The sequence below is a fragment of the Calidris pugnax genome, unplaced genomic scaffold (genome assembly GCF_001431845.1).
Source record: "Calidris pugnax isolate Ruff unplaced genomic scaffold, ASM143184v1 scaffold207, whole genome shotgun sequence".
In the NCBI taxonomy this organism is placed as follows: domain Eukaryota; kingdom Metazoa; phylum Chordata; class Aves; order Charadriiformes; family Scolopacidae; genus Calidris; species Calidris pugnax.
The window spans coordinates 1077422-1092991 of NW_015090931.1; the positions used below are offsets into that span (position 1 = coordinate 1077422).

The window sequence follows — 15570 nt, forward strand, 5'->3', positions numbered from 1 at the left end:
GATTGAGCTCTGTGTTTTCTGTGTTTCTAGCGTGAAACATCTGTATTTTATCTCATGTACCAGATGATGAAATGACTTTGGAAGCCAGGAGACACACTAGTGTAAGCTTGATTCACCAAGTGAATACACACACCCTTTCAACTGGATTAGATGTTTTGCAAGTTATGGTCAGGTCTTCATTTTGCCTATTGTTCACTGTAAATACCGCACCCTAAAATCTCATTCGTTCCTCGGTTACACGGTTTAGTCTACTGCATTCTTCTGAAAAGTTCAAAAGGAAAGCAATGGGTATGGAATGAGGTCTGTTTCTGATGCAAACTCAAAATGGAATATGTGCTTCTTTACATGCAGATAATATACACTGTAGTAAATTACACAGTTAATAGCAGCTGGTTCTGTTTCCTATTACATACCACCCCAAAAAATAAAAGCAACCTCCCACAAGCAGCCATTGACCAACTGCATCCATCTTGAATATTTTACTTTTCCTAAACATAGAGTAAAACAAAACCAGTAAAAAAGTACTGAGAGAAAACTCAGAAAACTTTTCAGAGAGAAAACAATAATTCAGGATTTAAAAAGATTATTTAAAAGGACCTTAATACAGCTATGTATATGTACACATAAAGGTGTCAGAATACTTGGAAAAAAAAAAAAGGAACCGGGTGTGCAGAAGACAGTAGAGAAATCAGCATGAGGAGAGAATGGGTCATAGTCTTCCAAATGTGAAAATGTTATGAAATTTTGAGAGCAGAATTAGAACATGACGGGAACAGTTAGGAGACTTTCTTAAGGTCCTTTTATCCATATGTGAAATTTCAGGTTGCTACAGGCAAGCAAAAATGATTAATTATCCCATATGTTCTTAGGCATGCCAATTTCATATTCTAGCTATTTGTTTGTAAAGTAATACTATGGTTGTTCAAGATAACTAGATTGGGAATTAATGGTTATAGAGGATTGTGATTTACTTCTCAGTACTCCTATAGTTTCCTTAAATTTACAGTTCACATAAGTCTTCAAAATGGGATAGGTCTAGTATTTTATTACATGTGTATATTGTTTTCATTATGTTTTACCATGTCTATGTAATTGTAATTACCTCATGGAGATACGTAATCTGGATTTGTGTTTTTATTCATGACTGTATCAGTTTTGCAAGGCCAGTGCCACGTGCAGAATAAAATCTAAAAAAACCAAGTAACATCTCAACTGGATCACATTCAAATCACATCTCACTATACAGTGTAAAAGCTAGATAGGTCACCTTCTAAAAGGAATGTGTTTACAGTTACAAACAGCCATGGCACTTAATTTCCTTCTGCATTCCTCACTCAGCAATTGTGCCACGGTCTGACAATAAAATATACTGTAAAAGTACTCTCCTTTTAGAAGTCAACATCTAGAAGCTAAGGGTGTTAGCAAATGTACACAGGGACCTACTTTGATAGCATCTTAAAAATACAAGTTTTTAAGCCCCCCTTTTACTCATAGAAAAGCATGAATAAATAACATGATTTAAAATGAAGAAAACAAACCATCTTTTTTCAGTCTGAACACTTATTGTTTGCGCTACCTGGCATAAAGATCCATTGTGCATAAGGAGCAGGTAAAGAGAGCAAGAAAGACAGCACAAAGTATAGTATAGTATATAGTAGTAGTATACTAGTAAGAACTCTTATAATGCAGTTGTGCGTTTAAATTAGATTGAGGAGGTAGGATAAGGTACGTGAAATGCTACTGCATTTAAAGGTGTGCCTCTTTAGATATGGCTGTATCTCTGCTCATATGTCCTCAGGTTTGTGGAGGCTTTTGTGTTGGGTTTCTTTAAAAATTAATATTTTCCAGACCAGTGTTGAGCATGTAAAGAAGACCACACTTCTTTCCACATGGACTTACATTTTTTACCCTGAATATTTTTGAGGACTCATTTAGTCTTTCTCTAAAATCAGATTGAAAAAAATCTGGGAGTTCAAAGTAAGATCACTTAACCAACCAGAAAGGAAGTATGGGGACTCCGGGCTTGAAAGGAGCTAAAATTTCACTAATTTTCTCCTCAATTAAGTCTGGTGTCACAGTTAAAGTCTTGCAGTATTAGGTTTCAAGAAACTCTGTCATTGTCTCATTCATGTTGCATAGGCCCAAGAGAGAAAAAATAAAAAAAATATGTATTTTTTCAGTATTTCCCTTCCTTCCCAGTTTGATAATCCCTTCAAAAGACTGAATGGGCAAGAGCACTTGGTAGCTTCAGAGCTTCAGTAAACCTTAGCTCAAGAAATGGCACTGTGTGATGCAGCTTCTCAGTTTCTAGAAAGAAATAGGAGAAACATAGCTGGGTGTATGTCAAAGTTGTTAGTCATTCTGACAAAAACACAAGAATCAATGTGACATTGAGTCAGATTTTGGCCTGAATAGAGTTTAAATAGAAGGCATTTTTCTTTGGGGAAAAAACATACAATAAATAATAATTAAAAAAAAAAAATCACCAAAAAAAGAACACAAAAAAAACGCCAAGAAGGGATACATGCTTAAGCACAAAACCAGCTCAGTAGGTCTGAGTAGGTCATATGTTTTGGCCTTTAAAAAAACAAAAGCAGAACAGTATGATAATAGAATACAGTATATTTTCAAGTCAATGTCCCACTTCTAGAATATGGGCCGTTTACAACTCTACATATTAGACTTCTGGCTTCTACATATACAAGTTTCACTCACAATCATAGGAGTTACAAAATGAAATTTTAAAGGAAAGCTGGATACTCAAGTACACAAAAAAAACGCCAAGAAGGGATACATGCTTAAGCACAAAACCAGCTCAGTAGGTCTGAGTAGGTCATATGTTTTGGCCTTTAAAAAAACAAAAGCAGAACAGTATGATAATAGAATACAGTATATTTTCAAGTCAATGTCCCACTTCTAGAATATGGGCCGTTTACAACTCTACATATTAGACTTCTGGCTTCTACATATACAAGTTTCACTCACAATCATAGGAGTTACAAAATGAAATTTTAAAGGAAAGCTGGATACTCAAGTACAGAATGGCATCCTTTAGGGGAAAGCAAAATATAACCCAACAGCTAAAAACAGTCATTTCCAAGCTTTCCATTTATCATCTGTGCAAAAAACAAGGAAATACATTTTCATGACCATTTTTCAGCTTTGTAAGGCTATTCTTTGAAAAGCTCTCGTTATATTATTGCAGGTACTTTGCACAGGTTTTTGTAAACACATCTCTTGCACATTTGTCCCATTTGGGGAACCTTTTGCTATTTAAGAAAATGACATTTAAAAGTTTCACATTATTCTAAATGTGTTGGGTTGGTGTTTTTTTACTAAACGAAAGTCTATTTCCAGTCAGTAAGAGCTCTATCAAAGGAAAAACTCGCTTTAACTGCCAAAAATTAAAAAAATATATAAAAATTGTACGATTTCTTCTGTCAATACTAAAGTTGGGGCATTTAAGTGTTATTTTTGACTGGAAAGTTAGAGGTTGCCTCCAGTGCCAACTATTAGAAGCCCAATTGCTTGTGTACATTCCCCTCTGGTGGCAACTAGCAAATATTGCAGAAAACAACAAATGCTGCCAAAGTGGCAAGGATTTTATGGAAATAAAAAGTAGTTCACTGAAAAAGATCTGCATTTGTAATAGTATGGCTTGAATTGTTTTAGAAACAATGAGCATGTTTGACATTCTTCAGCAGTAGTTAGCAGCTTCTCTGCTTAACCTTACCTCCCTGCTATTTACTTTTTATATTACATTAACTCTCTTGCCAGGATCAAGGTCCTTTTTCCCTGGCAACATATACTTGCCAGGGAAGTATATACTTCAGTAATATTTCTGGCTTGCTTCTTCATACGCATAACTGATATTAAATTACAGCACTTAAAACTACCCAGTAGGGATTTTAAAAAAATAAAACATAAGCCAGGATAAGGTAGCTGGTTGCAAAGCTGCTGAAAAGGGAAATGAAAATTCATATTATTTACTGCTTATTTAGAAAAAGGCCAATGAAATTTCCAGTGCAAAAATCAGAACTCTGCCTTGACAAATTCTGAAGGTTTATCAAAGCAACTGCTGGAGGATCGGAGAATGTCCAACTGCAGGCAGGCATCAGGAACAGATGTTCTTTTTTTTTCAGCCAAGGTTCTAGAAGTAAAGTGAAGTGAAAAACATTAATTAAAAACTACATGGCTGTGCAATATATCATCAATTATTCAATATTCTTTTTCGGAGAGTGACAAATGACTAGTCTATAAAAGGGAAAAATCTTAGGATTTGCAGGCCAGTGGGGATCTCAAGAGCAGAGAAAGAGAGAAGGCCTGCATATTTAAGAATAGGAGAACAGAAAATATATTACCACTAAACATCCAACTTTTCTGGAATATTCCTTATATCCTTACAGATTATATAAGGAAGGATACTCTTTAAGAATTTGTTCAATGATGAAAAGTCAGGAAAATACAGGAGTGGTCTCTCCAAAAAAATCTTGACGTTGAATTTCTGCATTAGACAAGAGTAAGGAATGGTCACCAGCAAGTTACTTTGAGGGTTATTTGGATTATCAAACTCAAAATGCTTCTGTGCTGTATGGTCTAGAGGCTTGAGAGAGGCCCCTACACTCAGGGTCACTTAAACGGACTAGAATCCGGTTGGAACAGCAAGTTGTAACCTGAAATATAGAAAATAGGTCTTCAGCAAGGAAAAAAAAGCCATATAAAATAATCAGAAAAAGACAGAAACTATCTAAACTCACAGGACCAGCTATCGCAGAAAGCCTTACAAGATATCCACATCTACACACTTAAAAGGGCAAAAAAAGCAGAACAAAATGTTTGTTCTCTTCAAGAAGGACGAAATGTATCGACAAGCAAAACCAGAATTTTTAAAGTTTGTAACTCTAGCTCTTCACTCCCTATACCACACAACTGTTAATCTATAATTTATACATTCACCGTGCAAAGTACAGAGCCTAACCAGGATTTTTCAAGAAGTCTCCTTTCACCCTAAATGTTCAATGAACCTGACAACTGCCTCCCCAGCAGCAGGAACGTCATCACAAAGAGTCCCAGCACAGACGTCTCAGTTATTCTGTTGATGCCAGAAGATGGCGAATTTTGTTGTTGCTTTAGGTAGCACTGCTTCACACACTGACATCTCCTTGTGTCTCTCCTACTCTGTGACTACCTCTGTGTAAATCCCTCCCCTTCCACCCAATGCTTATATATCACCTCCACTTTTTCTTCTTCCACAAGCCAGAGAATCTGTACCTTCGTCACTTGTTCTTGTCTTTCCAAAGACAAGGTTTTCATTTTTACACACTGATAATTACCTGATACTATACCCCCCAGGTTCCAGCTATGGTCAATATGAAGTCACACAGGTGACACAGCCTTTCTGTGTGGTCATACCCAGGGGTTTTTTGTCAGCTGTTTAGAAGTACTTGGGGCTGCACGTGTAAAAATTCAGTTTCAGGCATTTTCTATCTCCAGAAGGCCTCTGTATCTTCGGAGCAGAAAAGGGTCTTCCAGTGGCACTTAATGAAATACTACCCTAGTTCCCCCTGGTTTGGTCCTTGATAGGTCTCTGACTCACCATGGCCACCAACACTCCTGGCTACTAAAGCCAAGACTAAAGTTATTTGCTGTCTTGTGAGGTATACACAAGGGTCTAGCATTTCGTCTGTCAGCCTCAGACTGGGCAAGCCCAGTCTCCAGTCTGTACCATCACAACCCACATTCACCCTGATGGTGTGCAGCTTTCTTCTGTTACATACATTACCTTGCAGATCCTATGGCCTAAGCCTGGACCCGGCAAACACTCTCAGGCCCTTGTTCAGGGAGGGCAGAGATGCTGTAGCCAGAAGGGTCATGGCAAGGAAAACTCTCCTAATCTCCTGCTATGTCTGGAGCTGCTTTAAATTATGCTGGTTACCAACAAAAGTTGCAACACTACAGGTTTTCACTACCACGTGCAACCGGTAGTCACAAGTAGTCCTGGTAAAGAATGACTAACCATGTCTTTGCTGAGTGCCCTACTGTGTGAGCAGCCAGATTTTGACCTGCCGTGCTGTCTCTGGACCCTCCTGAGTTTTTCTTGTTCTGGCCAGGGACATCATATTGAGAGATTTTTTAGCAGAGAGTTTTTAAGATGTTCTGAGCTGCTGGTAGAGTCAGACATGGATGTGCTGAATTGGACCATCTCCTAGCCACATTGAATGTGGACCTAACTTCTTTCACTGAGATAGCTATGGCCCAGCTCATTTACTAGTACGCTTATAAATAATAATATTTATTAATATTTTTATTATTATCACTCCTTCTTCTGCCCCTGTGCCACGTTATGCACATACGCATTTAATTGGAAAGATGAGCTCAATCTGCAACCAACTTTTGATTTATTCTTTACTTTTTATTTTCAGCAAAATCAAAAGACTACTGCCTTCTGTCCACTGGCCCACAATTACTTTTTCATCAAACACCCACTTACCCATTGTTACAATTGCTTGAATCAAAATACAGAGCTGCGTGCTGTGTGACCTATCATGTCGCACTGCAGACTTTCTCTCTATTAAGTATGATCCTCCAATCTCCCTCTCATTTTGGAGTTGAGTAACACATTGAGTAAAGTCTATGCAAACCATAACCAAAGTCTTAGTTTTCCAAAGGCATAAAAAAATCATGTGAAACACTTTGGGAGGGAAATAGCAGGCAATAGATCTGGGGAGAACTATTTAACAGATTTTTCTTTCCAAAGACTCATTTCTCTCTCCTTCCTCTTCAGAGTTTTCTCCCCCTTAATTACAGCACAATGGTGTTCTGCAACCAGCCAGTATAAAATCTTCACGAAAATACCTCACTACACCAAGTTCTCCAAATGTACATACTTTCTAGCTCTTTCTGTTTGCAATCTATTATGATCATAGATCTGGATTTGGTTTTGAAGCACTACATTGAAACTAATATTTTTAAGCTAGGCTATTGTTCATATTTGTTGTGAGCTGTCCAGAACATTGCATTAGTCGATCTCAGCATGTTTATATTTTCATTTATAGCAACTCTTAACTTACCATTTAAGAGAGTAGAGTTGACCACAATCATCAAGTTCTTCAACTCTGTGAATTCCAAAAATTCACAGAGGTACATTTTTAAAACAGCTTAGAAAAAGCCATAGGAAACAGTCCTCTTAAAGGGATGAGAAATAAACAAAACCAGCCTGTAAGACAGTAGAAAATAGAATTTTTTTTTCCTTTCACCCCAGATGAATTAAAAACGTTGCAGTCCTGTGATCCTTCATGTAGGACCTGTGAGAAATCTGCTGGCATATGTACTTCATGTCCAGAAGGTAAGACATTTCAGCTTCTCTGGGTAAGTTTTGCAAGAGGTTTAATGTTCTGTATCCTACACACTTTCAGGGAATATTTTCATCAATGGTCACTAGAAAGTTCTTTGACAGCTTAAAGCATAGGCAGGTAATCAGATAATCCCCAGATGAAGTCAGGTATCAGATAGTAATGAAGCATATGTCCTTGGCAATACGAGTAAAAAAAATTGTTAGGTGAATGTTGTTCCTTTTCTTTCTTTGCAATCAAAATTTTTAGACATGATGCAGGATTTACTGAATATAGATTTATGAGGAAGACATACTAGATAATCCTGGTGATTCCTTCTAACTTAAATTTCAGTGAAGGCTGAGCAAACTACTTTGGGAAATGGATTAAAGAATGTTTTATTCATGTTTTTAAGCATCACAAAGTTAGATTTCAAGAAAGAACAGAAAGGACATGGACCTGTTGGAATGAGTCCAGCAGAGGGCCACGAAATGATCAGGGAGCTGGAGCAGTTCTCGTATGAGAAGACAGGCTGAGAGAGTTGGGGTTGTTCAGCCTGAAGAAGAGAAGGCTCCAGGGAGACCTTATAGCAGCCTTCCAGTACCTGAAGGAGGCCTACAGGAGAGATGGGGAGGAACTCTTTATCAGGGAGGAAAGCGATAGGATGAGGGGTAATTGTTGTAAACCAAAAGACGGGAGATTAAGATTAGATATTAGAAAGAAATTCTTTACGGTGAGGGTGGTGAAACACTGGAACAGGTTGCTCAGAGAAGTTGTAGATGGCCCTTCCCTGGAAGTGTTCAAGACCAGGCTGGATGGGGCTTTGAGCAACCTGGTTTGGTGAGAGGTGTCCCTGCCCATGGCAGGGGGACTGGAACTCCATGATCTTTAAGGTCCCTTCCAACCCAAACCATTCTGTGATTCTATGTTTCTAAATTAGAATCTTTTTTTATAGTCATCCAAGGCAGGAATCCTTAAATATATTCCTAATTGGTGCCTTTCCCCACCTGGGTTGCCTTTTTGCCAGGAAAATTTCTTATCCATGATACCTGTGTTCCTCTGTGCCCTCAAAAAACTTTTGGCAACGTTGCAAATGGAAAATGCGAGATGTGCATGGACGGCTGTGAGGTGTGCTCCAACCACTGGCACTGTCAGAAGTGTCAGGCTGAACAGGACCCTCCGCTCTTCCTCCACAAAGGCAGATGTTTCCAGGAATGCCCTGAGTAAGTATCTCCCGCTGATTGACTGCTTCTTGTTTTCTCACTGTGCTTCATCTCCTTAAAGTTCAGATCCATTATAAACCTTTCAAGGGGTCCCTTAATGTAACCTAGACCACCAGAAATTACCACAAGATTAAAGTCATTTTCAACTGGCCTGAAAAACAGCATTTTCTCTTGCTTAGAGAAAAAGTGCAAAATCAAAAGTGAAACTAGCCATTAAATCCTATGACAGAAGGTACAGATCCCATTGACTTCAATAGGACCATGGTATTTCAGGGTGGTTCTTTATGATGACTGAAAATAGGCCTCTAGTTATTCTCCTAACTTGTTCCTTCCTCAATGTAGTACGGAGCAGGATTGTGAACCCAGAAAGTGGCTAATCAGAGTTCTGTTATGGAAATACAGTGCTTAGTGATGTGTTTCTCTCTTTGGCTTATATTCTTTATTTTTTCCTGTAATAAACAAAATTCAAAGAGAAAGATGGATATCAGATCAGGCAACATGAGAAGATCAGGTTCTCCTGTTTCCATTCTTTTTCATCAGCGTCCATTGTACCTACATATACACATAAAATCTGTGCTATGCAATATGAATAACTTGCTTGGTTAGCCTTTTTCTTTAGAAAAATATGCAGCTCCTTCTTTTCTTACATTCAGTACAAATTCTCTGGCAGTACTTTCCTGCTAAGTTTGTCAAATAAGTCAATAATGGCCACTGGAACAGATTCCTATCGTTAAATGTCAGACTAAATGCGAAGTAATTACACTAAAGCCTACTCTAGTCCAGAAACAACTTTTAATATCAGAAGTTGTGGCATACAAGCAAGGATAATGTTTTTCCATTAATACATTTGTTCCCAGTACACATTCCAACAGTTATCCCACATGGGGTCAGTACAACAAATTTCAACCTTTTGATATATCACTAGTCTTTTCAGCTGTTATTACCATCCTTTTTTTCCAAATTCTAGACCATAAATAATGACTTCCTAGACATCATTCAACAAAGTTCACCCAAGTTAAATTCTGGTTTCAGTCTCTGAGGCAAAGTTCTTGAGGCATAACGACTCTCCACTGAAGCAGAGGATTATATGAGATTATTTTTTTTAGGATTTTTTTGAGTTTTGACCTTTCCCTTACTCATGCTGTAGGGGATGGAAGGGGTTGGCTTGCTGCACTGATAATTTCTGACAGAGGATTTTGAGAGACTGGGCTCCTGAGTACCTAAGACTGGAAGAAGAGAAGACAGGACTGTGAGAAATAGATGCAGGATCATGGCAAAGCTTAGAAGACAGATGAGAATAGACAGCAAGCACAGTTCTTCTTATCTCTTCTCTAAACTTCCTCCAAATGCATCTCCTCAGCCTTTTTTTGGAAAGATCATCTCCAAGAAGGAAAGGAAAAGCTCCCCTCTACAGGGAAGAATGAACTTGTTAATGTGAAGTACACTTTCTGGAACTACTTTCTATGTCAACTTCTTCCTTACAGCCAATCAATGGCTGTAAATATATGGAAGAGCCATCATCTCAAAATGTGGATTTGGTTTTCCTTTAAGCTTCTAAAATTTTCATTTTGAGAGTGTAGGCAGATTGGATTGCATCCAGTCCCTCTTTTTATCCCCCTGCTCCTGAAATACAGGCACATTTTTTTGTTTTACTTTCTTTATGACTAATAGTCCCAGCCATGGTTGTCTACCATGGCTCTCACACCGCAGATACCAGTAAAACACTCCTTGTTCACTGTGTCTATCTTGCTATCACCAAATGCAGATACTACTTCAGTTTGTTGGGGTTTTTTTTCAAACCCAACCCTCCTTGTTCTCCCCAGCCTTCACAATTCAAGAGTTTTCTCTTCTCTTTCTGCCCTCTAGAGCCACAGAAGTTGTACTTCTCTGTCTTTCCCTGATATTACTGTTGAGAGTCAGCTGTGCAAGACTAGAGATTTTTTTCTTTTCCCAAACATTATAGATCTTCCTATCTATCCCCCTTCCTAAGGGGGAAATCAAGACATGAGCAAGAAAATCCAACATCCCTTAGACACTAGGTAAAAGAACAAAGGGATGCCAGACTCTTTCATAGCACTAACCATGTGCATTTTATGCTCGCAGGCAGAGGGGATGTATGTGGAGGATGGGCAACAAATTGGGTGAGAAACCTGTTTGATCCAGTGAAACGTGTATACCAGGAAAATCTCATTTATAATTTTTATAGCCTGAGTTGTTTGATAACTATACATTGACTGACAGAATGTTTTGTGTTTGTTTCCATTCAACAGGGGATATTTTAATGATTCTGAGACTTGCAAGGAATGCAGTGAATCCTGTAAGACATGCATGGAAAGTGCATCCAAATGCCTGACCTGTAAAAGTCCTTTGCTTCTGGAGCATGGGATATGTAAACCTACTTGTTCAGAGAAGCATTTTGCCTCTGAAGGAATCTGTAAACACTGCCCTGAAATGTGTCAGGAGTGCATTCACAATGAAACATGCAAAGGTATTATAAAGAACTGGTCTTGACTTGGCTAAAATCCATCTGGAACTGCCTAGAGACAGACTGACAGAAAAACAGATCTGAAAAAGCTCTCTAATGAGCAGAAATAATAATAAAAAAATAATGTATATATCATTGCTAACCTCTAAGATAGCAGCTAAGCAATCAGTGCTTTATAATAAGACTCAGTCTAAAACATTAATCTGTAAAGATTTCACATTGCTTTACCTGTTCCTGTTGACCTTTGGAGATTTCTTCTGGTTTGATTGCAATTCTGACCTAGTGTATCCATGCCTAAACATTTGCATACACATTTACACCAATGTGAAAAGGAGAATGTTTCTTTCCTAGTTTGTTTGAACTTCACATCTCTTTACCATTTTTGCAAATGCATACTCATGGTAGAAAATGAAATGTCTGTAATGAAACATATTAGGAAAGCCTTGGATATCCTTGTGAGTCTGAATGCCCCCATGAAAAACTCCAGGATAGTTAATGTTGAGCAAGCCATTCCAAAAACGTAAACATGGATGAAAACAAACAAACAAACAAAAATTATCCACAAACTATTAAACCAAGTACTCAAAATTAGTAACTGAATACCAGCTCTATCCAAAGACAAACATTCAGGTCTGTATATTTCAGCCAGACTCATTTTAATAATAAACCAAAAGATTTTCAGATGTGGACATCTCTGATTTTGTACGAAGTTCATAATGCAGATATAATATCTCAGCAGAAGTCCACCTATATTCAGTGGCAGCACAGTTTGGTTAATATCAGCAAAGCTGAAGAGGTGACTGGGTTTCTCAGTCTCTTGATGCAACACAGAAGATGCTGTGTGAGGATTGGGCTATTATGGGCAGTTTGGTGGGGAAAGAGTTGACAAAGAAAACACTGCCTTCCCAAGCTGTCTTCTTACCTCCTGTTATGACACGCATTGCAGGATTTATGGTTTCCTAGGATTTCTTCACCTCCTCTCTTAGGGATGTCAGAATTTGCTGCTTGTTTGCTTACCTGTCATTTGCTGTCCTCTATAGAGTGCATGGATGAGTTCTTCCTGCACGAGGGGCAGTGTGTTCAGGACTGCCCTCCTCACTTCTACGCTGAAGACAAGCACTGCTTTCCCTGCCATGCAAACTGCAAGGACTGTGACGGGCCGGACTCGGACGACTGCACCGAGTGCACCATCAACTTTTTCCTCTACGGTGGCACGTGTTTTGACAAGTGTCCTGACGGGACCTACTATGAAGAAGCCACTAAAGACTGTCAAGGTTGGCAGCTCTTGTTTTTCCCAGGATGGTACTGAGATACAAGTGGGTCTCATTAAAGACTACCTTCAAAGAGGCTGCATGTGCTGGCTAATGTTGCTGTCAGTGTCCTGGAAACAGAGGAGATAGCTAATGCAGAAAAATAACAAGGCAGATCTTAGAACAGCAAAAAATGGAGAAAACTGAGAGGGAGGTAGGAAAGCTAGATATATTTAATTTTACGGGCAACTGCTAAGGTAACATGGTGAGTGTTGCTGGCGACAGTATGTTGAGAACAACTGCTCAGCAAAAGCAGTTCCAGTGCAAAAGGAAATCTAAGCATTATGCATTAACCTGCTTTCAGACTGAAAATGGTAAAATGTCTGACTACGCAGAAGCAGCTCTATCACTCTGTTTCCATCAGCCTCTCATCCTGAGATGATGGCTGCCCTTCCAAAACTAAAGCTGAAATAATTACCTCAAATGCAACAAGAAATGGTGACATTCCTACTGTTTCTCTATTTCAGCATGCAATAGGACATGCCAGACTTGTTCTTCCACTGCCTGCCTTACTTGCAGAAACGGCCTGATGCTGAACTACGATGGGCACTGTGTGGCATCTGGATACTGCTCTCACACTGAGTACTACGATGAGAAAACTCAGTCTTGCAAGTCTTGTCACAAGAAATGCTTCCACTGCTCAGGACCCACTGAACACGAGTGTCTCAGCTGTGCAAATAACCGCTATCTTCTCAGTAAGTGTCTTGCTCCCGCCCCTAGATTTTATTCTCCACCAAAAGCACAAAACAGGCAAGTTTCTGTCACATTTATGAAACATCTGGGGCTGCTTCAGCCAACCTAAATATTGCAAACTTGACCTGACAAGTAGATAACTTGTGCAGAGAGAATTACTTCTGCAGGGTTACCTGGAAACTCTTTGTGAGACTGCACCTGCCACTCACCGGGGCTAAAGCAGGACTTCTAAGTAGCAACAAACTCCACAGCCAAACAAAACTTGTATGTTTCATTTACTTGGTAGGTACTGTTCCTGTTGTTTCCTACAACAAAACTAAAAAAGACAAGAGGGATATCCTTAGCTTGCTTTGGGTTGGGTTTTTTTGTTTGTTTGGCCTTTTTTTTCTTTAATGGAGCACAAAATGCTCACATTTTCATGTTGGCATGTTTAATCACTGCAGAGATCTGATGAGCAAAGTAATACTTAAGCAGAGCTGTTATAAAGTTGTTCATGGATCACTATGTCAGTATCTAGGGGATGGCTGGGGTACAAAACAACTTTTCTGACTTTGGAGCAAAAGAATGTATTGTCTCAGAAACAAATTGGTAAAAAATGTAAAACCCCAGGACTTAAACTTTACTTCTTTGCATATTCATTAAAGATAAAATAAAAATTTTAGAAAATCATTGGAAGAAAAAATTATTAAAATTATCTTTCATGCAGGAAAAATCTAAGTTTGAGAGTTTGAATTAAAACTGAACCTGAGCTTTTTGAGTCAAATTCTGATGCAGATTTTGCATTCTTAAATTTCTTAGGTCTTGCATCAGACTCATCTTTTTTATCAACACATGCAGCTGCTTTACACCATTACAATGGGCAAAGTTGATGGAAGTATGTAAATAATGATCTTGGAGTGGAGAAAGAATTGTAAGAAAAATAGAAATAAGAGGAAGTATCTTCCTTTGCCCAGTTACAACTCAAGCAGCAAAACTGTAAAGACAAGCTGGATAATGAGTACAAGCTACTAATGATCACTGCTCTCTTAGCTGGATGCACTTGCAGTTAGTTGCATCAGTCCTAGCTTCTCATTCAATACTCCTATTCTAATGACCCTCTGAATTCTCAGTGAAGAAGTGGGACGTACCTTGTTCATTCGGCAGCATAACAGGCATTTATTCCCTTAACATAAAGAAGCAGCCACAGACAGGGGTAAAGACCAATGAACAAATGTCATTAAATCTCAAATTAACCATCAGATTTATCATATATACAGAATGCAATGAGGCTGATGTTTGGAGTGAAACCTTAGGAAAATGGCAATGCAGACAGAAAGTTTCCTAATTACTGTTTCATCTTTTGTATATTCTGAAAGAAATGACAGCTGCTGTTCATTGTTATGTATTATGCATTTATATTTTCCAAAGATAAAACATTAACTGTTCTGAAGAGCCTGCTAATGCATCTAAAATGCAGAAATGAGGACTAATGAACTGACAAGACTTAGAAAAACAAAAAATAATTACTATATTCCAACATTCTCTTTTCTTGTTCTGGTACATGCTCTAAGAGCATCTCCTGTTAGAGAGCTTGCTCTAACACAGTGTTCTGAGATGTTTTATAGCAGCAAATACTGAAAGTGATGTGTTATTTTCCATTGTTGTTTGTGCAGATACAACCTGTGTTGGAACATGCCCAGATGGGTACTATGTTGACAGCGATGAGGGACAATGTTCCCCGTGCCACAGCGCCTGTTTCACTTGCACTGGAAAACACAGCTCACAGTGCCTTTCCTGCAAACCAGGCTGGTACAGACAGGGAAAAGGATGTGTAAACCAGTGTCCAGCAGGGTAAGGTCCAAGATCTTTAGCTAAGAGCTACACCACTGAGAGAGCTTTGAGCAACTAGATCACTTTGCCCCATTTACAGATCATCCTGGGAGCCATCATGCAACGCATGAAGGACACCCATGCGATCTGGCCCAGCCAGCACGGGTTCACGAGGGGCAGGTCCTGCTTGACAAACCTGATCTCCTTCTATGACAAAGTGACCCGCTTGCTGGACGAAGGAAAGGCTGTGGATGTTGTTTATCTGGACTTCAGCAAAGCCTGTGATACAGTCTCCCACAGTATCCTCCTGGAGAAACTGGCTGCCCATGGCTTGGATGGGAATACCCTCTGCTGGGTTAAAAACTGGATGGAGGGACGGACCCAGAGAGTGGTGGTGAATGGAGTTAAATCCAGCTGGCGTCCAGTCACGAGTGGTGTCCCACAGGGCTCAGTACTGGGGCCAATTCTCTTTAACATCTTTATCAATGATCTGGACGAGGGGATCGAGTGCACCCTCAGTAAGTTCACAGACAACACCAAGCTGGGTGGCAGTGTTGATCTGCTGGAGGGTAGAGAGGCTCTGCAGAGGGATCTGGACAGGCTGGATCGATGGGCCGAGACCAACGGGATGAGGTTCAACAAGGCCAAGTGCCGGGTCCTGCACTTCGGTCCCACCAACCCCCTGCAGCGCTACAGGCTGGGGGCAGAGTGGCTGGAGA

At 39.3% G+C, this 15570-nt stretch overlaps 2 protein-coding genes across 3 annotated transcripts in view; one reads left to right on the forward strand and one right to left on the reverse strand.

Moving 5' to 3' along the window:
- PCSK5 (proprotein convertase subtilisin/kexin type 5) overlaps window positions 1-15570 on the forward strand; it is a 303186-nt gene that overhangs the window by 279114 nt on the left and 8502 nt on the right. The window contains exons 28-33 of the mRNA XM_014951658.1: window positions 7262-7345; window positions 8359-8554; window positions 10825-11042; window positions 12080-12313; window positions 12817-13044; window positions 14695-14872. Of these exons, the coding sequence (XP_014807144.1) occupies window positions 7262-7345; window positions 8359-8554; window positions 10825-11042; window positions 12080-12313; window positions 12817-13044; window positions 14695-14872 (1138 nt within the window). The remainder of the gene's footprint in view (window positions 1-7261; window positions 7346-8358; window positions 8555-10824; window positions 11043-12079; window positions 12314-12816; window positions 13045-14694; window positions 14873-15570) is intronic.
- The window catches only part of LOC106893577 (riboflavin kinase-like), a 35756-nt gene continuing 23063 nt past the window's right edge, over window positions 2878-15570 (reverse strand). The window contains exon 5 of one of the 2 annotated variants that reach the window (XM_014951656.1): window positions 2878-4150. In XM_014951656.1, the coding sequence (XP_014807142.1) occupies window positions 4139-4150 (12 nt within the window). In that variant the 3' untranslated portion in view covers window positions 2878-4138. Of the gene's footprint in view, window positions 4151-9442; window positions 9781-15570 lie in introns of those variants that run through there. The other variant, XM_014951657.1, reaches the window with a different exon arrangement.